Source organism: Leuresthes tenuis, unplaced genomic scaffold, assembly GCF_036924035.1.
Source record: "Leuresthes tenuis unplaced genomic scaffold, fLeuTen1.0.hap1 SCAF_11, whole genome shotgun sequence".
Classification (NCBI taxonomy): Eukaryota; Metazoa; Chordata; class Actinopteri; order Atheriniformes; family Atherinopsidae; genus Leuresthes; species Leuresthes tenuis.
The window spans coordinates 799,535-826,533 of record NW_027325365.1 but is presented as its reverse complement, the minus strand read 5'-3'; the positions used below and the strand labels follow the sequence as shown (position 1 = coordinate 826,533).

At 47.7% G+C, this 26,999-nt stretch overlaps 3 protein-coding genes across 3 annotated transcripts in view; all 3 read left to right on the top strand.

Moving 5' to 3' along the window:
• LOC140318582 (transcription factor COE1-like) overlaps positions 1 to 4,506 on the top strand; it is a 137,175-nt gene extending 132,669 nt beyond the window's left edge. Inside the window, exons 20-22 of the mRNA XM_072396397.1 lie at positions 295 to 480; positions 3,770 to 3,859; positions 4,430 to 4,506. Coding sequence (XP_072252498.1) covers positions 295 to 480; positions 3,770 to 3,859; positions 4,430 to 4,461 — 308 coding nt within the window. The 3' untranslated portion in view covers positions 4,462 to 4,506. The remainder of the gene's footprint in view (positions 1 to 294; positions 481 to 3,769; positions 3,860 to 4,429) is intronic.
• Positions 1 to 26,999, top strand: part of matr3l1.1 (matrin 3-like 1.1) — a 397,623-nt gene that overhangs the window by 100,174 nt on the left and 270,450 nt on the right. The window lies entirely within an intron of this gene.
• LOC140317651 (ubiquitin-conjugating enzyme E2 2-like) overlaps positions 1 to 26,999 on the top strand; it is a 211,570-nt gene that overhangs the window by 153,196 nt on the left and 31,375 nt on the right. The window lies entirely within an intron of this gene.

Genomic DNA, 26,999 nt, shown 5'->3' with positions numbered 1-26,999 from the left:
ACTCTAACTCTAACCCAACTCTAACTCTAACTCTAACTCTAACTCTAACCCAACTCTAACTCTAACTCTAACTCTAACTCTAACTCTAACCCAACTCTAACCCTAACTCTAACCCAACTCTAACTCTAACTCTAACCCTAACTTTAACCCAACTCTAACTCTAACTCTAACCCTCTAACTCCTTCCTTTTCTCTCCTGCTTCATGCCATGAACAGAAAGTTTATCTGAAACCTTTTGAGCGCTCTGATCTCCTCAGGAAGTGGTTTCTGACCGGCGCCTGTCTTCTCTCCTCAGGTTACTCCCGTAATTCCAACAGCGTGTCTCCCCGTGGTTACGTGCCCAGCTCCACGCCCCAGCAGTCCAACTACAACACCATCACATCCACCATGAACGGATACGGAGCCGCGGGGATGACCAACCTGGGCGTTCCCAGCTCCCCCAGCTTCCTCAACGGCTCCGCCGCCAACTCTGCTTACGCAAGTGAGTCCGTGTGAAGACGAGCTCCTCCAGCTGAGCGGCGCCCAGCGTCAGCTTCGCTCTGAGGTTCAGAAACACGCTCTGAGGAAGCTTTAGACGCAGAATTAGCTGAAGTTTGAGGGGCTGATGACAGTTCAGGTAACGCAGGAGCAGGCGGTGAAAGGAGCTGAAGAGCAACCCGCGAGGTTTGGTTCAGCATCAGAGGGAAACTGAACTTTCAGTGAGGGCAGCGATGCAGGAGGTTGTTTCAGTTGAGCTGAAATGGATTCAGTTACAGCAGGTGAACCTGCAGCTTTGGGTCACTTCAGGTGAAGCGCTCGTTTTATTCTCTGCACAGATGGATCTGAGCCGTCGCTTTAAGTTTAAGCTCTGAAAGCAGCTGAAGCTGGAGCTGAAGCTGAAGCTGAAGCTGAAGCTGAAGCTGGAGCTGGAGCTGGAGCTGAAGCTGAAGCTGGAGCTGGAGCTGGAGCTGAAGCTGGAGTTCAGCTGAAGCTGAAGCTGGAGCTGGAGCTGGAGCTGAAGCTGGAGTTCAGCTGAAGCTGGAGTTCAGCTGAAGCTGGCTGTCACAGGGGCATTTGGTAGTTATTCTAAGAGAGGAGTTAAACAGATAAAATAAAGTATGAACGAGTGACTGATTGATGAGTTTAGCTGGAGTTAGCAGCTGAGGTGTAAGCAGGCAGAGTTAGGACCGATAATCAGTTCAGGCTGCGCTCAGACTGCAGGCCTCAAAGCTCAGGGCAGATCCACAAAACCCAGACTCAGGAAGTCAGTAACACCTCCAGCTCCACCTGCGCAGCGTTCTGACCTCCAGAGCTGGAGGAACACAGTTCGGCCTGCAGTCTGAACGCAGCCTTCATGTTGGAAGTTTCAGGTGAAGACTTAAAGGGGGGGGGGGGGGGGGGGGGTCGATGGAGGCTCACGGATCGTTTTAGGGCACGACTAAGGTCCAGAGAGCGTTCTGATTTATGGTGCCTTCACCCTTTAAAGTACCGAGAAAGATGCAAAAGAAAAATGTTTCTCTTCATTTTTTCATTTTCTTTGGGCAGAAATAAAGAGAAAAATCAGCGTTTTTCACCAGTGGTTCGGTTTCTTTTAGGCTGACGTGGTTAAAGCGGGCGTTGGAGGTAGTTTGGGGGCTGGTGAAGGTGCTGCGTGCAGCGGTTAGCGGGACATTAAAGGTTGAGTCACGGTTTCTGAAATGTCAGCAGGTGCGTTTGATCCTGACCTGAAATCAAAGCTGGAATCGTTCCAGAGGGCGAAGTTTTAGTGAAATAAAGCAAATGTGTGAGAGGCAGATCTGCAGGACCTGAGCTGACTGACCTGGTCCGATCGGGCGCTGTAATTAGAGCGAAGGCGGCTCGGCTGAGCGGCGCTCAGAGCCGGTCCCGCTGAGCGGCGTTCAGAGCCGGTCCCGCTGCGGCTCGGCGCTCAGAGCGGCGCTCAGAGCCGGTCCTGCTGCGGCTCGGCGCTCAGAGCGGCGCTCAGAGCCGGTCCCGCTGCGGCTCGGCTGGTTAACAGGCCTGCAGTCGGAGCTGCAGCTCGGAAGGCGCAGGTGTGCTGTGCAGAGCCTGGAGTCTGAACCCGCCCGCGGGGAGCGCTGCATTGTTCTGGCTCCTGTTTCAAAGAGCTCAGGCGGTCTCTGTGAGGCTCGTTTAGGAGGCAGCGAGCTCAAACGGCGCCTCCCTGCCAGGCGATGTTGTCGTCCCTGGCGGCCAAACAAAAGGTGGGCGCACATCTCGCCTGGCTGAGCTGCAGCTTCCCGCCGCCGAGGGTCTGAATGTGTGTGTGTCGACCCAACACCGCCACGCATTGTTCACCCCCCCCCCCTGACTGTCCCCCTGTCCACCCCCCCCCCCGCCTCCTCTCCACTAACCCCACTAACATCCTCACCGCATCCCTCATGCATTCACGCTTTGGGCCGAATCACTAATGTCAGAGAAGGAGCCAGAAGGAGGAAATGTGAGGAGAAAGAAAGAAGCAGCGATCCGGGACAGCCTGATAGGTGCTGGCATGAAGCCATGCTTCACATTTACACCCCCCCCCCCGTTTCCATCTTACACAGCTCCATTTTCAGACCTCCAATCATTTCCAGAGGAAGCTGTTAAAGAAGCAGCTCGACGTTTCCTGGTCATGGCAGCGATGAAGCTGCAGCTTAGCTTCAGACCGAAGTGATCCAGGCAGCAGAGCAGAGAGCGAGTTCAAATGCTCCTAAACTTCAACAACGATGTTAAAGATGGAGGTTTGAACCCGTGAAGCTCTTAAAGATGGAGGTTTGAACCCGTGAAGCTGTTAAAGATGGAGGTTTGAACCCGTGAAGCTCTTAAAGATGGAGGTTTGAACCCGTGAAGCTGTTAAAGATGGAGGTTTGAACCTGTGAAGCTGCAGCTTAGCTTCAGACCGAACTGATCCAGGCAGCGTCCTGCAGCAGCAGAGCAGAGACCGAGCAGAGCAGCAGGAAGCAGCAGCATCTCACGCCCAAACCAGCAAAGCGTTAAAGTTCTGTAACAGAGGAAGACGGCGTCTGCAGCTGCAGGGCTGAACCGGTTCTCACTGGAACCCGAGGTCCGTTCAAATGCTCCTAAACTTCAACAGCTTGTGGGGTGTTAAAGGTGGAGGTTTGAACCCGTGAAGCTGTTAAAGGTGGAGGTTTGAACCCGTGAAGCTGTTAAAGGTGGAGGTTTGAACCCGTGAAGCTGTTAAAGATGGAGGTTTGAACCCGTGAAGCTCTTAAAGATGGAGGTTTGAACCCGTGAAGCTGTTAAAGGTGGTTTGAACCTGCTGCTGGAGGCCCCGCTGAAGGCCCCCCGCCCCCCCAGCGGAGATGTTTCCTCCAGCTGCCGGGGGTCCTGTCCGGGAAGCCTTCCTGCAGGACTCTGTTCTGGTGCTGGTTTCGTGTTCTGAAGCCGCTGCGCTCGCTGCTCCTTTAATCAGAACCAGGATGGGTTTATTTCTGACCGGATCAGGGCATCGCCTGCCCCCCCCACACCTGTGCAGTCTCAGGTCAGATCAGGTTGGTTTTCCAAAGTCCTTTAAGTTATGGATCAACTTTGCCAGACGGAGCATGTTTCTTCCTCCAGTCCTCGGCCCGGTCCTCCTCCTCCTCCTCCTCCTCCTCTCCATCCTCCTCCTCCTCCACCTCCTCTCCATCCTCACCCCCCCTGCATGGCTCACCTCATCTCCGCCCGATCACTCACCTCCTCCTCGTTACCTAGCCTCCTTCCTCACCTCCTCCTCTCTTCCTCTGCTCCCATAGGCCCTTATTCATTCTCTCCTGTCCATATGGTTTCTGCAGTCAAACAGAAGAGCGCCTTCGCCCCCGTCGTCCGGCCACAGACCTCCCCGCCCCCCACCTGCACCACCACCAATGGCAGCAACCTCCAGGGTGAGCATCCCACCCCCCTCCTCCTCCCACCTGTCGCCCCCTGCTGTCCTCACCTGTCCCACCTGGACCAGCGTCTCTGTACTGATAATTTTGTGCATTCAGAGGTCAAAGTTGATCCATAACTTCTGGCGCTAAACAGATTTCTATTGAGCACGACTGCACTTTTCTTTTTTCCTTCCTGGAAATCCACTGAAGCTTCTTTCAAATCAACATCAAACTTCCTCAGAGAATTCATCAGTGCAGGTTAAACGTTGCATGAATGAAGCGAGTCCGGTTTCTTTCTTAGAGCCGACGTGTTTCTGCTGCTTTCTGTCAGATAAAGGGGCTCAAACACACTATTTCATGAGCTAAAATAAAGTGTTTTTCACTGCAAATCTGCTGCTTTTTCACTCTTCTGTAGACAGAAAACATTTTAGGCTCGTAATCAGGATGTTAAAAAGCATTTAGTTTGTAAGAAATGTCTTAAAAGCAGACTTTTTACACCCAAAAGTGGAGATTTGTGATGTGTTTGAAGCAGATGAGCTGTGGATGGAAACTGACGGTTAACTGAACCTGTGTGCTGTGTTTCAGCCATGGCCGGCCTCATCGTGCCCCCCATGTGAGGAGGACTCTGATAGATCCCACCCACTAACCCCCCCGTCACCAACCTGAAACTCCACCACAGAAAAGATCCTTCCCATCATCCTTCACTCGGCTCTGCCCCCGAGACGCCGCTGGAGTCTTCACCCAATCTTCCCCCAACAGGGCGCCGCTTCAGAGGAGGCGTGCAGACTGAGGGGGGGGCGGACGTCCTGTCCGACCCCCCCGGTGACAGGAAGCAGGCGTGTCCACCGAGAGCTTCTGCCGCCGCCGCCGCCGCCGCCGCGGAGCTGCAGGAACCGTCTCCGCCTCATTTCACCAAATTTCACCTTTTTTCTTGTGGGACAAACCTTGAAATCGTTTTTTAACCGTCTCCAGAGCAGGAAGTCGGGACCTGGAATGAAATCCTTTCCCTTCCGGTGGCGGCGCGGCGGCAGTCGAACAGAAGAAGAAGAATCAGCTGAGAGCTCAGGGCCTATAAACCCTGGTGGCGTTTTCCTTCATTTGTCCCGTTTGGAGCTCATAGATTCAGTGTTCTGTCGTCTGTATTTCTGACTTCCTGTTGTCGCGCCAGATGTTTGCATCGGATCCTTCTTCTTCTCAAATGTGCTGATTTCATGCTTCTTTTGTCCAACTGTAACTAGTTAAATCGTGTTTTTCATGGAAAAACGAAGCTCACATTTAGCTTTAAGGAGTAAAAGGAGCTTCAAATCCGCTGTTTTCATCTTTTAAAACAGATTTCAGTGGAAGAAAAAGCTCAAATTATTACACAGTTCTTATTAATCATCTTCTAAATGTTTATCCACGGCCACAGATTTGTGTTTCGGTTACTTTCTGAGGCCATAAATATTCCTTTTGTCTGTAGAAGCTAAATAATTCAGCGGCAGAAGCTCTGGATGGACCCTGAACCAGAACCAGAGGCCAGAAACGAATCCTTTTTTCCCATCTGGAAAAGGAGGAGGTTTTCCTCTCTGTACCATAGCTCCTAACAATGTTTGTGTCTCATGCTCTGAGGAGGATGCAGATGTTCAGACCAGCATCCTGCAGATGTTTGCGGCCGCTCACTTTGCTTTCCTCTTCTTTTAACCCGGTAAATAGTTCTGTTCGGCGGTCCAGTGGTAGATTTAACAGCCGTTTGACTCACCTTTAGCTACCAGGTTTTCCTGTTCTTCTTCTGATTGTGCTTATTTTCTATGTATTTATAAAACCTGTTTTGGGGAGTTTCTTCTGTGATTTAGGCCTGAATGATAGTCTAAAATATATCTGTAAACACATTTGATGTCTTAATAACTTTTAGATATTGTAAAAAGAGTGAAAAAGTGAGAGGAATTAACCCTTTTGTAAAAAAAAAAGCGTCATGAAGGTCACCCTGTTTTTGGAAGCAGGACGTAAAAAAACAGCTTTCATCACTTTTGTATAAAAATGCTTTTCCGATACGATATTTAACTTTTTGTAAAAGCATCGTTTGTGTTTCTCCTGGTTCTTCTCGTCCTTCGTGTATTATTGTGAGATGTATAATCATGGTTATTTCTTAATGCACTACTTCTGTTGGGGCACTTAATAAGAGCATCTTAGCAAAAAAAGAGAAAAGATAGAAGAAGAATATGCACCGATCTGTTTTACTTTGTTTTCTCCTCGTCATGTGAACCTTTATATCTCAGAACCGTCATCATACTCCTTTGGGACCAGGCGGGCCTCTTTATGCTTTCTCCATCCGATTATTGGACCCGATGCTTTCGCTCCTCGTGAGAATCTGAAAGCAGGCGGCAGGTTCTTAACGGTGCTGTTCTCCATCTGGACCGTTTAATTATGCAACTCTGTTCCGGTTCTGCACCGCGAGCTCCGGGCCGTAGAACCAGTTTGGAAAAACCAAGGAGTCCAGTTGGATGCCTTAAGTCCTTCGGTCCAGCTTTGGGTTCTGCAGCGATTACAGTCGGGCCGAAAGTTCTGAGAATGACACAAGTTTGCTGCTTCGATGTTTTCAGACGTTTCTTTGGTAAATTACCAGCAGTTCATCTCTTTCAAAGGCTTTTATCGGTAATTATTGGTCCTGGCTGCTGTCGGTCAGGTTCTGACCCAAACGGACCCAAACGGCCTGATGCTCAGCTTTCCTCCTCTTGACAATCATTTTTCAGATGCCCCAAACAGTCTTAAAGGGACCATCAGAGGAAAGCACCCCCCCCCCATCTCAGCTGATGATCAGAACTTTCTGCCATCAGAAACACTTCAATTCATTCAGATTTGTGTCGTTCTCACAACTTTTAGCAATAATTTCACCATTTATGGCGAGATCTGTTCAACCAGAAAAGCTTTTTCAGCTCAATTATGTGGAGAAAAATTGTCTTTATTATATATGATGAATTCACAGGAAAAAAGATGATTCCAACTCTAAATCACTGCAGATATGAAGCAGTTTGATGGCGGCCTTCTCAAACTGTGGAGCCCAAAGTGTGACGGCTTCAGGAGGGAAAAGCCGTGTTCGGTTCAGCCCGAAGCGCTCACATCCGTCTGGTTTCTTTTCCTTGTCAGAGTTGTAGAAAGTTTCCTTCTCACCGTGACGGCTTTCAACTGAAAAATATGCTTTTTTGGATGTTTTACTTCAATGTGAAAGAGGGCAGAGGCACTGCATCTTTGTGAAATATGAACTGTATCATCAAAGTATATCAAAGCACAATGTTTAATTAATGTCTTTAGGATCCAAACGGAGGGAGACGCGGTTTTCTTTTCCTGTCTCTGGCCATGCTGTAAATAGATGCATGTCTTTCAGTTGGTTTCCTTTTCCTGTGATCAGTGCTTTTTGTACAGAAACAGTCTAATAAAGATTACATTTGGCTTGAATCGCTCTGCAGAGTCTGATTTACGGAGGGTTTTATCTGAAAGTTTAAAACTGGGAGGATAAGTCACACAAAGATGATCCATTAATGTCCCAAAGAAGACAAATTTGATCTTTGAATGTTGGTAAATCTGAATTTTACATCATCAACACAACATTAAAAATAAAGCAAATCTGAAGCTGCTAAAAACAAGTGTTGAAACGTTTCTTCTGATGTTTTTAAACCAGCGTTCAGGACAACAAATCTAATTTATTTAAGACTATTTTTTAAATATCTGCCTCTTTCAACCTCCATCTTTATTATTGTTCTGTCCCACAGATTCTCTGAAAAGCCTCCAGCTGATCCAAAACCCTGCAGCCAGAGTTCTGCTGAGATCTAACAGCAGAGATCATGTTTCTCCAGCTTTAGCTTCTCTTCATTGGCTCCCTGTTAGATTCAGAATAGAATTTAAGATTCTTCTCCTCACATATAAAGCTCTTAATGACCGAGCTCCATCACATCTTAAAGATCTCACAGTTGGATATTTCCCCAACAGAGCACTTTGCTCTCAGGCTGCAGGTTTCCTTGTGGTTCCCAGAGTTTCTAAAAGCAGAATGGGAGGCAGAGCCTTCAGTTATCAGGCCCCTAAAAGCAGAATGGGAGGCAGAGCCTTCAGTTATCAGGCCCCTAAAAGCAGAATGGGAGGCAGAGCCTTCAGTTATCAGGCCCCTAAAAGCAGAATGGGAGGCAGAGCCTTCAGTTATCAGGCCCCTAAAAGCAGAATGGGAGGCAGAGCCTTCAGTTATCAGGCCCCTAAAAGCAGAATGGGAGGCAGAGCCTTCAGTTATCAGGCCCCTAAAAGCAGAATGGGAGGCAGAGCCTTCAGTTATCAGGCCCCTAAAAGCAGAATGGGAGGCAGAGCCTTCAGTTATCAGGCCCCTAAAAGCAGAATGGGAGGCAGAGCCTTCAGTTATCAGGGCCCTAAAAGCAGAATGGGAGGCAGAGCCTTCAGTTATCAGGCCCCTAAAAGCAGAATGGGAGGCAGAGCCTTCAGTTATCAGGCCCCTAAAAGCAGAATGGGAGGCAGAGCCTTCAGTTATCAGGGCCCTAAAAGCAGAATGGGAGGCAGAGCCTTCAGTTATCAGGCCCCTAAAAGCAGAATGGGAGGCAGAGCCTTCAGTTATCAGGCCCCTAAAAGCAGAATGGGAGGCAGAGCCTTCAGTTATCAGGCCCCTAAAAGCAGAACGGGAGGCAGAGCCTTCAGTTATCAGGCCCCTAAAAGCAGAATGGGAGGCAGAGCCTTCAGTTATCAGGCCCCTAAAAGCAGAACGGGAGGCAGAGCCTTCAGTTATCAGGCCCCTAAAAGCAGAATGGGAGGCAGAGCCTTCAGTTATCAGGCCCCTAAAAGCAGAATGGGAGGCAGAGCCTTCAGTTATCAGGCCCCTAAAAGCAGAATGGGAGGCAGAGCCTTCAGTTATCAGGCCCCTAAAAGCAGAATGGGAGGCAGAGCCTTCAGTTATCAGGCCCCTAAAAGCAGAATGGGAGGCAGAGCCTTCAGTTATCAGGCCCCTAACAGCAGAATGGGAGGCAGAGCCTTCAGTTATCAGGCCCCTAAAAGCAGAATGGGAGGCAGAGCCTTCAGTTATCAGGCCCCTAAAAGCAGAATGGGAGGCAGAGCCTTCAGTTATCAGGCCCCTAAAAGCAGAATGGGAGGCAGAGCCTTCAGTTATCAGGCCCCTAAAAGCAGAATGGGAGGCAGAGCCTTCAGTTATCAGGCCCCTAAAAGCAGAATGGGAGGCAGAGCCTTCAGTTATCAGGCCCCTCTCTGTGGAACCAGCTGCCAGTTTGGCTTCAGGAAGCAGACACCCTCTCTACCTTTAAGATCAGGCTGAAACTTTCCTTTCTGATAAAGCTTATAGTTAGGGATGGCTCAGGTGAGCCTGAAACATCCCATAGTTCTGCTGCTATAGGCCCAGCCTGCTGGGGGAGCTCCCATGATGCACCTCTCCTCCCTCCATGTACAGATGACATCATTGCTGTCATTAACTTGTGTTTCTCTCTCTCAGCAGGTGTCTCTGGCCTGGTGTTACGCTGCTTGTTGTCCCCTCTTTCCTGTCCTCTCAGCCCCAGCTGGTCCAGGCAGATGGACCCTTCCTGGTTCTGGTTCTGATGGAGGTTTCTTCCTGGTTCTGGTTCTGATGGAGGTTTCTTCCTGTTAAAGGGAGTTTTTTCTCTCCACAGTCGACTCGTGCAGCTCAGGATCAGAGAGAAGTTTCTGTGAAATCTGTTGGTTTCCTGAGCTCTGAAACTGTTTTATTTATTCTGTGTTAATTAGACTGAATTGGATTTGACTGGCTTGAATTGGACTGTGTCTCAATGCCCTGAGATAACATTTGTTGTGATTTGGGGCTTTATAAATACAATTAAATTGCTTGAACTGATACTCGTCCACTTCTGGTTTTCATGTTTCAGTTTCAAATCAACAGAAATAAAATCCTATCAGGGGTTCCACAAGGTTCAGTTTTTGGCCCACTTCTCTTAAACTTCTCATGCTCCCACTTGGTAATTTCATAAAGAACCATAACATATGTATATATATACATGATGATGATCTGGCTTCTGTTGTTATTGATCCAAACAGTCAGAAATCTGTTCATATCCGTCTTCACTGTTTCAAAAACACAGGTTTTATAATCCTTTCTCCAGCGTTGATCGACTCAGACATTTATTCAAAGTTAGAAAATGTCTCAAACTGAAAATTTGTAAGTTTTTCTTCTTGTTTCATGCTAATTGTGTCGTTCAGTGATTTATCCACCGTTTTCAAACTGTTATCATGTCCAAACAGGAAGAGTAACCATGGCGATGAGGCTAAAAAACGCACGGTTCAGTTGGACCGAACAAAAGGACGATTTCATCGCTGTAAAGAGTTTCCACCAGGTGCATTATGGGAAATAACTTCAGAAAAAGTCTTCACAACATCTTTAGTCTGAGAGTTAAGACTCCCTTTAGCTGTGAGAGGAGTTAGTCTGTTAAAGACTTTCAGAGTTGTCTGGAGGCTTTACTCACATTTAGCATTAGATCGAGATGCGTGAGGCCCAGAGGGCGTGAGTCGGGTTCATATATGTCCGACCACATCGGAGCTGACTCCTGCAGACCAGCCTCGGACTGGAAAACGTTTCCCATCCATCCAGCAGAGTCCAGCTGAGGATCAGCAGAAGGAACGAGTCCATTCAAACGAAAGGAGCTGGGCCTGTTTGTGTTGTTTAGCCCAGAGAACATGCCGCTAACTGAGGTTGGTTCAGTTTAAAGCTGGTTTTTACACAGCAGGCATTTATCTTCTGCTGAACACACATTCTCAATAACTCAGAGCAGCAGAATCCTTTGCATCGACTACATAACGACCAGAAAGACATTCTCCGTCCAAAACCTTAAGCCTTCCCTCCGGCAGCAGCATCCTGCCTCCTCAGGACCGAGTTAATGATGAACCTGGCAGCGATCCTTCAGTCAGAGAGAGAGCTCTGCAGCAGGTAGAAACATCAGAAACACAAAGGATTCCTCTGCAGACGACATGATTCAGAACGTGTGCTGACTGGCAGGAACCGGTCTGGAAAGCTGCCATCAGATACTGTCAGAGAGCCGAGGAGCTTCAGCTCAAAGTTTGAAGTTAATTATTGGTGCAGTTTGTTATCCGGCTTCATCTCTTTCCACCGGGGAGCAGAAACATCTGCTCTGAATGTTGCTAAAACATGTTGAAATAGAGTTAAAGCACAACCTCAGATGACATCATTCTCAAAAGATAACCTTTACCAGCTCCTTCTGACCGCTCAGGTTTACTCTCCTCTCTGGCCACGCCCCCTTTTCCCTGTTAAAACTCTCCTTATTAATCATGATGTCATCGCGCTGCTCAGATGATCTACCTGCTTCCTTTCTCTCCCAGCCAATCAGCATCTCTCTCTTTCTCCTGCATCGTGTCTCAGCCGATGACCTTCGCCAGATCCACACATCTTATCCCGTCTAACGTCCAAAAACCTTCTCCTCATCTTATTCTTTTACATTTATTTACACTTCATTTGAAGACCTTTTTATTCACTTCTTCTTCTGTAAGTGCAACTCATCAGAAGGACTGACGCAGACACGTTTTAATTCATTCTCAGGCTTTCAGCTCCAGTGATTTTACAGCCTCAGGCCCGGTCCAACAGTCTCTTTCAGAACTTTCCTAACTGAGGGAAATGAAAGATGACAGAAAGGAATGAGATTCAACCCGACCACATGACGTCTTTGGTGTCAGCTGATCCTTCCTGAAAGGGGCGTGGTCAGCAGGCAAGGCTGCAGACACTGACACACCAACACAGCCCGACCCACTGATGCTGTTTTCAAGATTAAACATGAAAACACTTAGAAAGGAGCCCTGAGGACGCAGCTCACGGGTCGAGATGCTCACACATCTGACTGTCTGCATGCAGCAAAGCGAGAGGAACCTGGGCCACATGTGGCTCTGCTGACCATCTGAAACAGAGAGGTTCCACTTTAAAGCTTCCTCTACAGCTGAGGATTCAGTAAGAGCAGGAAGAACCTGAGGAGAACATCGAGAAGAACCTGAAGGCACCATCAGCACCGAGCTCGATGAGCTGCACACAAACGCACCATAAATCCTGTCTGATTGTCGGGGAATCTGCTGAAATGTATCCTCTTATTAATTAAATTCCTTTTATCAATTAAGTTAAACTTCCAGGCTTTTATTGGGCATAGAGGAGAAACAAAACCTACTTTTATTTGTTGTACAGGAGCTGATTCTGTTGAAATAAATGTATCAGTTCAGTAAGTATCTCATCAGCAGGGAAGTGGATGTGGATCAAAAACCAGCTCACGGACAGAACTGGGTTTGTACGAGTTTGAGCCTTTAAAGCCTGAAAACTTCTTCCTGCTGCTGGATTTTCTGTTCCACCTCCGCTTGGATCCTCAGCTCTGCTCAGACCAATGTGCGTTGCTTTAAGAGAAACGTGCACATCAGGTTCAGGCAGGGTTTCTCTGATGCTGCATTAATGCCAACTCTCCTCTGAACCCTGACAGGAGCAAACCCAGCCGCTGATTTAACTCTCAGCTGTCGGCGAGCTGCTGGGAACTACAGGAGGACACCAAGGTTCACGCAGAGTTCCTCGGCTTTCACAAATAGCTGAAATATCTTTCAATCAGCCGAGGAGGAGGATGGACGGAGCTGCTGCAGGTGTGTTTAGTTTGGGAGAGCCACGAGTTAAATAACATTATATCACCGCTGTTCTGCGGACATCTGCGCCGCCGAAGAATGAGAACATTTCCTGTGAGCTGATGTCATTGTGATCCGGCTGCAGGAGCTTCAGGTTTTCTTCTGTGGCTGCTGAGGACTGACAGACCGACCTTAAGTCCTCTCAGACCGACCTTAAGTCCTCTCAGACCGACCTTAAGTCCTCTCAGACCGACCTTAAGTCCTCTCAGACCGACCTTAAGTCCTCTCAGACCGAACTTAAGTCCTCTCAGACCGACCTTAAGTCCTCTCAGACCGACCTTAAGTCCTCTCAGACCGACCTTAAGTCACCTCAGACCGACCTTAAGTCCTCTCAGACCGACCTTAAGTCACCTCAGACCGACCTTAAGTCACCTCAGACCGACCTTAACTCCTCTCAGACCGACCTTAACTCCTCTCAGACCGACCTTAAGTCCTCTCAGACCGACCTTAAGTCCTCTCAGACCGACCTTAAGTCCTCTCAGACCGACCTTAAGTCCTCTCAGACCGACCTTAAGTCATCTGAGACCGACCTTAAGTCCTCTCAGACCGACCTTAAGTCCTCTCAGACCGACCTTAAGTCCTCTCAGACCGACCTTAAGTCCTCTCAGACCGACCTTAAGTCCTCTCAGACCGACCTTAAGTCCTCTCAGACCGACCTTAAGTCCTCTCAGACCGACCTTAAGTCACCTCAGACCGACCTTAAGTCACCTCAGACCGACCTTAACTCCTCTCAGACCGACCTTAACTCCTCTCAGACCGACCTTAAGTCCTCTCAGACCGACCTTAAGTCCTCTCAGACCGACCTTAAGTCCTCTCAGACCGACCTTAAATCACCTCAGACCGACCTTAAGTCCTCTCAGACCGACCTTAAGTCCCCTCAGACCGACCTTAAGTCCTCTCAGACCGACCTTAAGTCCTCTCAGACCGACTTTCAGTCCTCTCAGACCGACCTTAAGTCCTCTCAGACCGACCTTAAGTCCTCTCAGACCGACCTTAAGTCCTCTCAGACCGACCTTAAGTCACCTCAGACCGACCTTAAGTCCTCTCAGACCGACCTTAAGTCCTCTCAGACCGACCTTAAGTCACCTCAGACCGACCTTAAGTCCTCTCAGACCGACCTTAAGTCCTCTCAGACCGACCTTAAGTCCTCTCAGACCGACCTTAAGTCCTTTCAGACCGACCTTAAGTCCTCTCAGACCGACCTTAAGTCCTCTCAGACCGACCTTAAGTCACCTCAGACCGACCTTAAGTCCTTTCAGACCGACCTTAAGTCCTCTCAGACCGACCTTAAGTCCTCTCAGACCGACCTTAAGTCCTCTCAGACCGACCTTAAGTCACCTCAGACCGACCTTAAGTCCTCTCAGACCGACCTTAAGTCCTCTCAGACCGACCTTAAGTCACCTCAGACCGACCTTAAGTCCTCTCAGACCGACCTTAAGTCCTCTCAGACCGACCTTAAGTCCTCTCAGACCGACCTTAAGTCCTCTCAGACCGACCTTAAGTCCTCTCAGACCGACCTTAACTCCTCTCAGACCGACCTTAAGTCCTCTCAGACCGACCTTAAGTCCTCTCAGACCGACCTTAAATCACCTCAGACCGACCTTAAGTCCTCTCAGACCGACCTTAAGTCCTCTCAGACCGACCTTAAGTCCTCTCAGACCGACCTTAAGTCATCTCAGACCGACCTTAAGTCCTCTCAGACCGACCTTAAGTCCTCTCAGACCGACCTTAAGTCCTCTCAGACCGACCTTAAGTCCTCTCAGACCGACCTTAAGTCCTCTCAGACCGACCTTAACTCCTCTCAGACCGACCTTAACTCCTCTCAGACCGACCTTAAGTCCTCTCAGACCGACCTTAAGTCCTCTCAGACCGACCTTAAGTCCTCTCAGACCGACCTTAAGTCACCTCAGACCGACCTTAAGTCACCTCAGACCGACCTTAAGTCACCTCAGACCAACCTTAAGTCCTCTCAGACCGACCTTAAGTCCTCTCAGACCGACCTTAAGTCCTCTCAGACCGACCTTAAGTCCTCTCAGACCGACCTTAAGTCCTCTCAGACCGACCTTAAGTCCTCTCAGACCGAACTTAAGTCCTCTCAGACCGACCTTAAGTCCTCTCAGACCGACCTTAAGTCCTCTCAGACCGACCTTAAGTCCTCTCAGACCGACCTTAAGTCCTCTCAGACCGACCTTAAGTCCTCTCAGACCGACCTTAAGTCCTCTCAGACCGACCTTAAGTCAACTCAGACCGACCTTAAGTCCTCTCAAACCGACCTTAAGTCCTCTCAAACCGACCTTAAGTCCTCTCAGACCGACCTTAAGTCATCTCAGACCGACCTTAAGTCCTCTCAGACCGACCTTAAGTCCTCTCAGACCGACCTTAAGTCACCTCAGACCGACCTTAAGTCCTCTCAGACCGACCTTAAGTCATCTCAGACCGACCTTAAGTCCTCTCAGACCGACCTTAAGTCCTCTCAGACCGACCTTAAGTCCTCTCAGACCGACCTTAAGTCCTTTCAGACCGACCTTAAGTCCTCTCAGACCGACCTTAAGTCCTCTCAGACCGACCTTAAGTCCTCTCAGACCGACCTTAAGTCCTCTCAGACCGACCTTAAGTCCTCTCAGACCGACCTTAAGTCCTCTCAGACCGACCTTAAGTCCTCTCAGACCGACCTTAAGTCACCTCAGACCGACCTTAAGTCCTCTCAGACCGACCTTAAGTCCTCTCAGACCGACCTTAAGTCCTCTCAGACCGACCTTAAGTCACCTCAGACAGACCTTAAGTCACCTCAGACCGACTTTAAGTCACCTCAGACCAACCGTAAGTCACCTCAGACCGACCTTAAGTCCTCTCAGACCGACCTTAAGTCCTCTCAGACCGACCTTAAGTCATCTCAGACCGACCTTAAGTCCTCTCAGACCGACCTTAAGTCCTCTCAGACCGACCTTAAGTCCTCTCAGACCGACCTTAAGTCCTCTCAGACCGACCTTAAGTCACCTCAGACCGACCTTAAGTCACCTCAGACCGACCTTAAGTCATCTCAGACCGACCTTAAGTCCTCTCAGACCGACCTTAAGTCATCTCAGACCGACCTTAAGTCCTCTCAGACCGACCTTAAGTCACCTCAGACCGACCTTAAGTCCTCTCAGACCGACCTTAAGTCACCTCAGACCGACCGTAAGTCACCTCAGACCGACCTTAAGTCATCTCAGACCGACCTTAAGTCCTCTCAGACCGACCTTAAGTCCTCTCAGACCGACCTTAAGTCACCTCAGACCGACCTTAAGTCACCTCAGACCGACCGTAAGTCACCTCAGACCGACCTTAAGTCCTCTCAGACCGACCTTAAGTCATCTCAGACCGACCGTAAGTCCTCTCAGACCGACCTTAAGTCCTCTCAGACCGACCTTAAGTCACCTCAGACCGACCTTAAGTCCTCTCAGACCGACCTTAAGTCCTCTCAGACCGACCTTAAGTCCTCTCAGACCGACCTTAAGTCCTCTCAGACCGACCTTAAGTCCTCTCAGACCGACCTTAAGTCCTCTCAGACCGACCTTAAGTCCTCTCAGACCGACCTTAAGTCCTCTCAGACCGACCTTAAGTCCTCTCAAACCGACCTTAAGTCCTCTCAGACCGACCTTAAGTCATCTCAGACCGACCTTAAGTCCTCTCAGACCGACCTTAAGTCCTCTCAGACCGACCTTAAGTCACCTCAGACCGACCTTAAGTCCTCTCAGACCGACCTTAAGTCATCTCAGACCGACCTTAAGTCCTCTCAGACCGACCTTAAGTCCTCTCAGACCGACCTTAAGTCACCTCAGACCGACCTTAAGTCCTCTCAGACCGACCTTAAGTCCTCTCAGACCGACCTTAAGTCCTCTCAGACCGACCTTAAGTCCTCTCAGACCGACCTTAAGTCCTCTCAGACCGACCTTAAGTCCTCTCAGACCGACCTTAAGTCAACTCAGACCGACCTTAAGTCCTCTCAGACCGACCTTAAGTCCTCTCAGACCGACCTTAAGTCACCTCAGACCGACCTTAAGTCATCTCAGACCGACCTTAAGTCCTCTCAGACCGACCTTAAATCCTCTCAGACCGACCTTAAGTCCTCTCAGACCGACCTTAAGTCCTCTCAGACCGACCTTAAGTCCTCTCAGACCGACCTTAAGTCCTCTCAGACCGACCTTAAGTCCTCTCAGACCGACCTTAAGTCACCTCAGACCGACCTTAAGTCCTCTCAGACCGACCTTAAGCCCTCTCAGACCGACCTTAAGTCATCTCAGACCGACCTTAAGTCCTCTCAGACCGACCTTAAGTCCTCTCAGACCGACCTTAAGTCCTCTCAGACCGACCTTAAGTCCTCTCAGACCGACCTTAAGTCCTCTCAGACCGACCTTAAGTCCTCTCAGACCGACCTTAAGTCATCTCAGACCGACCTTAAGTCCTCTCAGACAGACCTTAAGTCCTCTCAGACCGACCTTAAGTCCTCTCAGACCGACCTTAAGTCCTCTCAGACCGACCTTAAGTCCTCTCAGACCGACCTTAAGTCCTCTCAGACCGACCTTAAGTCCTCTCAGACCGACCTTAAGTCATCTCAGACCGACCTTAAGTCACCTCAGACCGACCTTAAGTCAACTCAGACCGACCTTAAGTCCTCTCAGACCGACCTTAAGTCCTCTCAGACCGACCTTAAGTCCTCTCAGACCGACCTTAAGTCACCTCAGACCGACCTTAAGTCCTCTCAGACCGACCTTAAGTCCTCTCAGACTGACCTTAAGTCAACTCAGACCGACCTTAAGTCACCTCAGACCGACCTTAAGTCCTCTCAGACCGACCTTAAGTCATCTCAGACCGACCTTAAGTCCTCTCAGACTGACCTTAAGTCCTCTCAGACCGACCTTAAGTCCTCTCAGATCGACCTTAAGTCAACTCAGACCGACCTTAAGTCCTCTCAGACCGACCTTAAGTCCTCTCAGACCGACCTTAAGTCATCTCAGACCGACCTTAAGTCCTCTCAGACTGACCTTAAGTCAACTCAGACCGACCTTAAGTCCTCTCAGACCGACCTTAAGTCAACTCAGACCGACCTTAAGTCATCTCAGACCGACCTTAAGTCCTCTCAGACCGACCTTAAGTCCTCTCAGACCGACCTTAAGTCACCTCAGACCGACCTTAAGTCCTCTCAGACCGACCTTAAGTCCTCTCAGACCGACCTTAAGTCCTCTCAGACCGACCTTAAGTCCTCTCAGACCGACCTTAAGTCCTCTCAGACCGACCTTAAGTCACCTCAGACCGACCTTAAGTCCTCTCAGACCGACCTTAAGTCATCTCAGACCGACCTTAAGTCCTCTCAGACTGACCTTAAGTCCTCTCAGACCGACCTTAAGTCCTCTCAGATCGACCTTAAGTCAACTCAGACCGACCTTAAGTCCTCTCAGACCGACCTTAAGTCCTCTCAGACCGACCTTAAGTCATCTCAGACCGACCTTAAGTCCTCTCAGACCGACCTTAAGTCCTCTCAGACCGACCTTAAGTCCTCTCAGACCGACCTTAAGTCAACTCAGACCAACCTTAAGTCATCTCAGACCAACCTTAAGTCATCTCAGACCGACCTTAAGTCAACTCAGACTGACCTTAAGTCCTCTCAGACCGACCTTAAGTCAACTCAGACCAACCTTAAGTCATCTCAGACCGACCTTAAGTCCTCTCAGACCGACCTTAAGTCCTCTCAGACCGACCTTAAGTCCTCTCAGACCGACCTTAAGTCCTCTCAGACCGACCTTAAGTCAACTCAGACCGACCTTAAGTCCTCTCAGACCGACCTTAAGTCCTCTCAGACCGACCTTCAGTCCTCTCAGACCGACCTTAAGTCTTCTCAGACCGACCTTCAGTCCTCTCAGACCGACCTTAAGTCCTCTCAGACCGACCTTAAGTCCTCTCAGACCGACCTTAAGTCCTCTCAGACCGACCTTCAGTCCTCTCAGACCGACCTTAAGTCACCTCAGACCGACCTTAAGTCCTCTCAGACCGACCTTAAGTCCTCTCAGACCGACCTTAAGTCCTCTCAGACCGACCTTAAGTCCTCTCAGACCGACCTTCAGGTTCCCCAGTCAGGCATCGTTAACCAGATCAGGTTCACTCAGGTGTTTTAGCCCAAACTGAATGAATGTTTACAACCTCTGAGCGATAAATGTGTTTCCTGTGACTGATAATAAGCTCCACACACACTCTGACAGGTGAGACAGGTGTTACTGGATCATTCCCAGCGTATCGCAGCCTCAGTTTCACAGCTTTGGTGAATCGGAAGCTGTCCGTCACAGAAACGAGCGTTAATACACCTCCATGTCTGACAGACACTTTGGGATGATGGTTACAGGAGAGGAGAAGCTTGCAGAGCATCACAGGCATGACTTACTGATGCTCTGATGGGTTTTTCAAAGAAATAAAACCTTTTTTTGGTCCTTTGAAAGTGTCTGCTGCACATGATGGCATCATAAAAACATGTTCTGCTTGTTCTCATACATTATTATTACTGTGTCCCATCTTGAAAGGGTTAATGTTGTCATTATTTCATGTGCTTTCCAGCTGATTTGTGTTTACGAATTCACTCTGATTCCACCAAACCTGGTGAAAATATGATGTGAACCTTTGGAAGGCCTCTCAAACATCGACATTATAGTTGCACATGTTGGAAAAAGTTTGTGCGCATCATTGTTATGTTTCTGTATTTATCAGATGCTTTTATCCAAAGGGACTTACAAATGAAGATATAACAGCTATATAAAAAGCTAACAATAAGCTAATAATAAGCTAACAATAAGCTATACAAAAAGCTAACAATAAGCTCCATAGAAGGAACCCAGGAGTCCGACTCTGTCAGAGGGGACAGAGTAGAGATAGGGTGCAGGCATAGAAGGAAGTGCAGAAAGATAAAGTGCAGAGATAGAGGGGGGAGGGAAGTACAAGGTAAGTGCTGGGATAGGAGATGCTCTCTGAAGAGCTGGGTTTTCAGGAGCTTCTTGAAGATAGACAGGGACGCCCCTGTTCTGGTAGCGCTCGGTAGGTCATTCCACCATCGTGGGACGACACATGAACAGAGTTTGGATTGTCTTAGGCGTGGTGTAGGAGCTGCTAGACGACAATCCTGGGACCAACGGAGGGACCCAGTTGGGACAGAAGCCTTTGCAAGAGCATTCAAGTAGATGGAGCCGCTCCATTAAGCTCTTTGTAGCTAACATCAGGGACTTGGATCTGATGCTAAGGGCAGCCAGAGGAGCTCAATGAACAGAGGGGGGGCGTGTTCTTTTAGGCTGATCCAAGACCAGACGCACCGCCGCGTTCTGGACCATCTGCAGAGGTTTCACAGCACAGGCTGGGAGACATTGTAGTTTTTAACCCTGATCCCAGTCTTTCAGGTGATGTTATTTGTTATTTGTATGGTGTTGTGGTGAGATTGCCATCTTTCATGTGGGTGACCTGGGTTCAAATCCACTGAATGAAAGGTACGATCTCCAGCTGGGGTCCTTACACAAGACCCCTAACTGCCTGTATGTGTAAGTTGCTTTGGATAAAGGCATCTGCTAAATATATTGATATAAAGAATGTCAGAATGGATCGTGTATTGGTACGATTACCACCTTTCGTGTGGGTGACCTGGGTTCAAATCCCCTGCATGAAAGGTACTGTCTCCAGTAGGGTTCCTTAGGCAAGACCCCCCCTTACCCTACCCTAAGTCACCTTGGATAAAAGCGTCTGCTAAATGCATAAACATAAACGTTGTGGAAGATAGGAACCGGATGCAGATATTTCAACTGAAGATAGGACCTGGATGCAGATATTTTAACTGAAGATAGGACCCGGATGCAGATATTTCAACTGAAGATAGGACCTGGATGCAGATATTTCAACTGAAGATAGGACCCGGATGCAGATATTTCAACTGAAGATAGGACCTGGATGCAGATATTTCAACTGAAGATAGGACCCGGATGCAGATATTTCAACTGAAGATAGGACCTGGATGCAGATATTTCAACTGAAGATAGGACCCGGATGCAGATATTTCAACTGAAGATAGGACCTGGATGCAGATATTTTAACTGAAGATAGAACCTGGATGCAGATATTTTAGCTGAAGATAGAACCTGGATGCAGATATTTTAGCTGAAGATAGGACCCGGATGCAGATATTTCAACTGAAGATAGGACCTGGATGCAGATATTTCAACTGAAGATAGGACCTGGATGCAGATATTTTAGCTGAAGATAGGACCTGGATGCAGATATTTTAACTGAAGATAGGACCTGGATGCAGATATTTTAACTGAAGATAGAACCTGGATGCAGATATTTTAGCTGAAGATAGAACCTGGATGCAGATATTTTAGCTGAAGATAGGACCTGGATGCAGATATTTCAACTGAAGATAGGACCTGGATGCAGATATTTTAGCTGAAGATAGAACCTGGATGCAGATATTTTAGCTGAAGATAGGACCTGGATGCAGATATTTCAACTGAAGATAGGACCCGGATGCAGATATTTCAACTGAAGATAGGACCTGGATGCAGATATTTCAACTGAAAACTTGATATATTTAAACAGTCCAACAGAAAGCGCGGCTGAGCCGGTGTACAGAAACTTAACAAAACAAAAACCTGACCTGGATAGCAAAGTCTGGTACCATGAGTGCAGTGAGGATCCTGCAGAGTGCACGAGGGAACCTGGAAACTAATACTGAGGGTGAGTAGTGATGGAGTGCCGCTGAGAACAAAACACAGGTGATGTGTTGATAGGACAAAGGAAACCAAAGGGAAACTAATGACTAAACCAAGAACTAAAAACATAACAGAACTGACAGATCTGACTTTATTCTGTACAAACTTTAAGTTATTTTGCAGGCATTTCATTTTCACATCAGTTACTTTGTGCACTCATTAGTTATTTAAAGTAGACATAATAGTTATATTTCAGATATATACATGTGTAAATGTGGAATTATGTCAGCATGCTAACATTTTACAGACAGACATCCCTTACTGCCATCATCTAGTTTGTGCTCTGTGGGACTTTTCGCTTCTCCTGGATCATCAAATATCACTGAATTTCTTCTTATAGTGACAGATGTTGGCATCATAAACCTGATTACACACTTCTTGTTCTGTTCTAGCATCATTTAAATAGACCTTTGGTATTTCGATGCATTTTACTCTTCTAGCTTAGCTTAGCTTAGCATGGCTACCGGTTCTCTTCCTCCATCTCCTGCTTTCACCTTTTTTTTTACTCCTCTGCCTCCTTTAGTGGTAATGGTTCATGTAACAAAAGTAGCTTTTTGTAGTTTTTATGAGGTTATCTGAATTGGCATTTCGTCTCGGCACCGTTGAAAATCACCCAAAAGCCAGCCAGGTCCTTGTAGTTGGTGTGGAGCCACCTAGCGTGGCTAATCCCATTAGCTATCCCCGAGCAGCTGGGACCCCAGCCTGGCTGGGTGGTGGTCAGACAGAGGAGTCATAGTCCTAAAGTCAAGCCCGTGGTTCACCATCAACCTGTCCACGTTTCAAATAGATTTTCCCCACTCAGCGACACACCCGCTGAGGACAAAACCCTGGTAATTAGCAGCTCTATAGTCAGAAACGTGGCATTAGCGACACCAGCGACCATAGTCAAATGCATTCCAGGGGCCAGAGCGGGCGACATAGAATCCTATTTAAAACTGCTGGCTAAGGATAAGCGTAAATACGGTAAAATAGTTATTCACATCAGTGGTTATGACACCCGGTTACCAGTCGAAGGTCACTAAAATTAATTTAGCCTTTTAGTCTCTTCTAAACCATCAACTTGTATTTTAGACCCAATCACAACCAGACCGTTCGAGGAGGTTTTCCTTTCATCGATACTTTTTTACACACATTTATACATTTACACATACATGCATTTACTGATTAACTTACAAAACCCAAATTCACTTCTAACTAAAAGAGCTGCGGTGCTCCTTCACAGTTTGCTGCAGGACAGCAGATGTTGTTGATATGAAACAGATGGAAAGTTTGAGCTTTGTCTCCTCAGTATTCACCTTTTCTGCAACAAAGAGAGCCTCGGGTTGAGTGGCAGCTGTCAATCACAGCTACCAGTGATAATAACAGGAAACTTTAAAGCCTGACTTATCATACAAGGGGACACCTGAGCATAAATCAGATAGAGACAGATAGAAGCTATACTTTAACTTTAACTTTTTAATTTGGCTCATCTGTCAGCGTGGAGGGGGGGGGGGTTAAGACCTGTCCAGAGAAACGTGCCACACAGAACTAGTTTGTCTACTTGTCATCATGGTGATCCTGCAGCTTAAATCCACCTTTTTCCTTCGAGCGTGAGCGTAAAACAGGCCACACGCAGGTATGAAGCCGGCCTCATAAACACGGAGGCGAGTGTGTTTCCGCTCAGTTTAACACGCCATCAGGTCCTTTAACAGTTCCCATAAATGAGCAGGAGGATAGAAGAAGTTTTCATCCACTCCTCACACTTTGTGCTCGACACCTCGGGAGGAGAACTCAAAAAGCAGAGCACCATCGTACACTTTACACCTGCTTCCCTTCTTCATCTGTCTTCATTTTTCTGGAGGAGGCAGGATGTTTGGCTTGGCTGCGACCTGCAGCATGACTTAATCCCTGGGTGCTGTTGTTAAATATTTCAGGCAAAAAATAATGAAAACCAAATGAGGTGCAGGGACCCTGCTTCAGGTTTCAGGGCCTGCACTTTAAAAACGTTACGTCTGCCACATAGCGAGGCCAAATAACTCACTTATGTTTCTCTTGTAACATTACGCCAAACATGAGATCTTTACTTTGTCAAATCTGGTAAGTATCAAACCAACTGTATCAATAGGAAAACAGTTTTAATAAGCATTCCCTGGCGAGGGCTGAGGAACACCTCTCACCTGGAAGCTATTAGAGCCGACAGGAAATGGAGGCAGAGATCGAGTGCTTCCCAATAATGTGTGTCCCCCCGGAGACAGGAAATATGTAGATTCATCATAAAACATATCGCAGCGCCTGGACTGTAACTGAGGAGAGAAAATCAGCAGAGACAGCTGGGCACCTCCAACCCTCCAAGATAATATCGCACAAACATCTGTGGATGCAGCGTGCAGAGAGCGTTTCATCGCTCATGTCGAACGTCTCTCCTGACAGCCGCGCTGTAAACACCTTCTCCAGATGGACGAGTGGATTTATGGAGGCTCGCTCCGCCAAGAGAAGAAGAAGGAATACGGGAGAAGAAGAGGGGAAGAAACGTGATGCAAACTTAGAGATGTTTAATCAAAAGAACAAAGGCAGAGTCACGCTGTGAAAGGTCCAAATGAACATAACTCACTGCTGCCAATAAAAAACAATAATTCTCATTTAAAAACACACCAAATATGAGGAATGCAAAGAAAATGCTCATAACCAGCATCAGTGAGGACGTGACTCAATTTAAACTCTGCTGCATAATCCAGATTTTCTATCTCATGAGTGTGTTTTTATTTATCTTTTTATTGATCTATCAATACATGCTAAACTATAACTAAATAAAAATACAGAAAAACATAAAAAAATACGTTTCTATTCGTATCTCATTGCTTTACTAAATTAAATTAAACGTTTTTATCCATTTGTACAGGAGAACGATCACGTTATCGCCCTAAAAGTAGAAGAAGAGTTCAGAGGGTGCAGAAGAAGAAGAGAGTGGAGGACGACGTGGTTGTTGATGCTGATCTTAATCTGATTTTAATCAGAAAAGGTGAAGAGGAAAATTCAGCAAAGTTAAGGCAGAAAACGCTGTTATGACTTTAACCAGGTGATGGATGGACAGACCTTAAAATGGGTGCTATCTCCAACTTCACCACTAGATGGCAGTAATTATAAAAGACCGACATCTGGTTCAGACGCGACTTCCATCGTTTTTCGCTCACTGGGTCAGATCCTGAGCTCAGCCAATCAAACCAATCATAAAAGACACAGGCTGAGGGTAAAAGAGACTCAGAAATACTCCAGAACTGAAGAAACGTACATAAAAAGTCACAGTCAACACCTGACATGGGGTCAAAGGTCAGGAAGTAAAAGTGTGTTTAGAGACGAGCCGGCAGACGTTCAGAGCCGAGTTTTCATCATGTGTCGGAACAGGTAGGAACTGGAGAAAAGTGGAGCGAAGAAGCCAAAGTTGGGGTAACACGCTCCCATTCAGAGGCATTTTGTCCCAGCGAACGGGAGCGATGGAGGCGTGGCGTGAAAAGAAGCCCAATAATCGAGCCAAAGGGTCATAAAATCACGTATCACTGTTTCAAGGTTACGTGGAAAACTATCGCCGGTTTCGCTCCTCCCACTTCTCTCTAACCGGGGGCTCACACCAAAAGCATCGTGAGCGGCCAGCTGCCGTTCATTTTCAATGTAAGCTGGCGTCGATGAGTGGCCGGCGTTGTGAGCTTCAAGAGTTGAGAAAGGCTCAACTTTATGCAAATGAGCAGTGACGACGCGACGACAGCCAATTAGGGCCGATATGGATTCCGAAGGCGGAAAAAAGGCGAAAAAAAGGTGGAAAAAAGCGGAAAACGGCATATAAATATATATTTACATATAAGCCCCGCCCCTTTGGCCGCTTCCAGCGGCAGAAGAAGTAGAAGCGTCATGAGCGACCACAGCCGGTTAGACTTCAGAAACTATCACTCCTCTCGCTCCTCTCTAAGACTATCGAAAGGTCACAGAATTCCTCTCATGGAACGACCTCCTCGATCCATAACAGTCTGGTTATAAAAGTGATCACATCAGACCTTTCTGTTGTCCGTGACGAAGCCTGAAAAGAAGCCAGAGCTCAGTCCTCTGCGCTCGTCCTGCCTGACCTATCGGCAGCGTTTGACTATCGGTTATCCACCGCATCCTTCTATCAAACCCGGGCAAAGCACTCGCTTGGTTTGAATCCTACTTCAAAGTGTCCTGGTTTGGACAAACATTTGCATCTCACTGTCTCAACACAGGGGTTCCCCAAGGCTTGGTGCCGGGGCCCCTTCTCTTTGCCATATACACCACCTAGTTAGGCACGATCATTCGCTCACATGGCTTCTCATATCACTTCTACGCTGATGATACCCAACTCTATCTGTCATTTCCACCGGGCGACTCTACGGTCTCTTGACTGACGACCAGCTGACCTTCTGACCTTGTGCATATGACCTCTGCCGCCCGGTCCTGCCGCTGAGCATCATTCAACATAAGAAAGATCGGGCGGTTCCTGACAGAACAAGCTACCCAGCTCCTGGTACAAACCATGGTCATTAAAGGACCACTGCAGGGCCTCCCAGGTTGTGTGATAAAACTGCTGCAGATGTTCCCTGAGCTGCACCGGCTTCCTGGAGCTGCTCGCATCAAATTCAGATCAGTAAGTGATTTCTGCTCCCAGGTACCTCAACACTCTCATACAGATCCGTGTTACCCCCTCAGCTCTTTCGTTCCTCCAAGGAACATCGTCTGGTGCCGCTACCCCACGAGCTTCGCACTCCAGACTCATGAATGACCGACCAAGTGCTGCCAGAGCTTTTCTGTTTCTATGGAGACGGCTTCAACTTTTCCAGCTTCACAATCTAAAGACATTTTATGAGCTGTTTATACGTGACATGATGTGAAAAAGAAAGGTACTAATGTTCTGGTTCTATGGTTCCTGGTAATAAGGACAGGACCTGCTAAAAGATCCTGGTTCCTGGACAAGGTTCCCTTGGTCCAAATGCAGCTTTAACTCATAGGGCAGCAGGAAGAAATAGGATATATATCAGCAAAGGCTTCAAATTCAGGAAGTTGTTGACAGAATTAAATATGAGAGAGAAAGATGAGCAACAAAGCAGAGCTATCCTGACTAAAAGGTTTGGTTATTACATGCATTAAATAAATAAATCGGTCCTTTGCTGGAACTAAAGAAACTAAAAAGGTTTCGAGGCAAAAGTTCCATTTGGTTAAATTTGGGGAAAATGTCCAAAGTCAAATAAATACAGAAGGTTTGGGGATTTGTTTAAGATAATTTCCACTGAATCAGTCCTGAAGGAAACTGCTTAGGTTACGACTGCATGAAGAAGGCGGATCAAGGTCAAAGAAGGTCAGGAAAAGGCAGATCAAGGTCAAAGAAGGTCAGGAAAAGGCAGATCAAGGTCAAAGAAGGTCAGGAAAAGGCAGATCAAGGTCAAAGAAGGTCAGGAAAAGGCAGATCAAGGTCAAAGAAGGTCAGGAAAAGGCAGATCAAGGTCAAAGAAGGTCAGGAAAAGGCGGATCAAGGTCAAAGAAGGTCAGGAAAAGGCGGATCAAGGTCAAAGAAGGTCAGGAAAAGGCCGATCAAGGTCAAAGAAGGTCAGGAAAAGGCAGATCAAGGTCAAAGAAGGTCAGGAAAAGGCAGATCAAGGTCAAAGAAGGTCAGGAAAAGGCAGATCAAGGTCAAAGAAGGTCAGGAAAAGGCAGATCAAGGTCAAAGA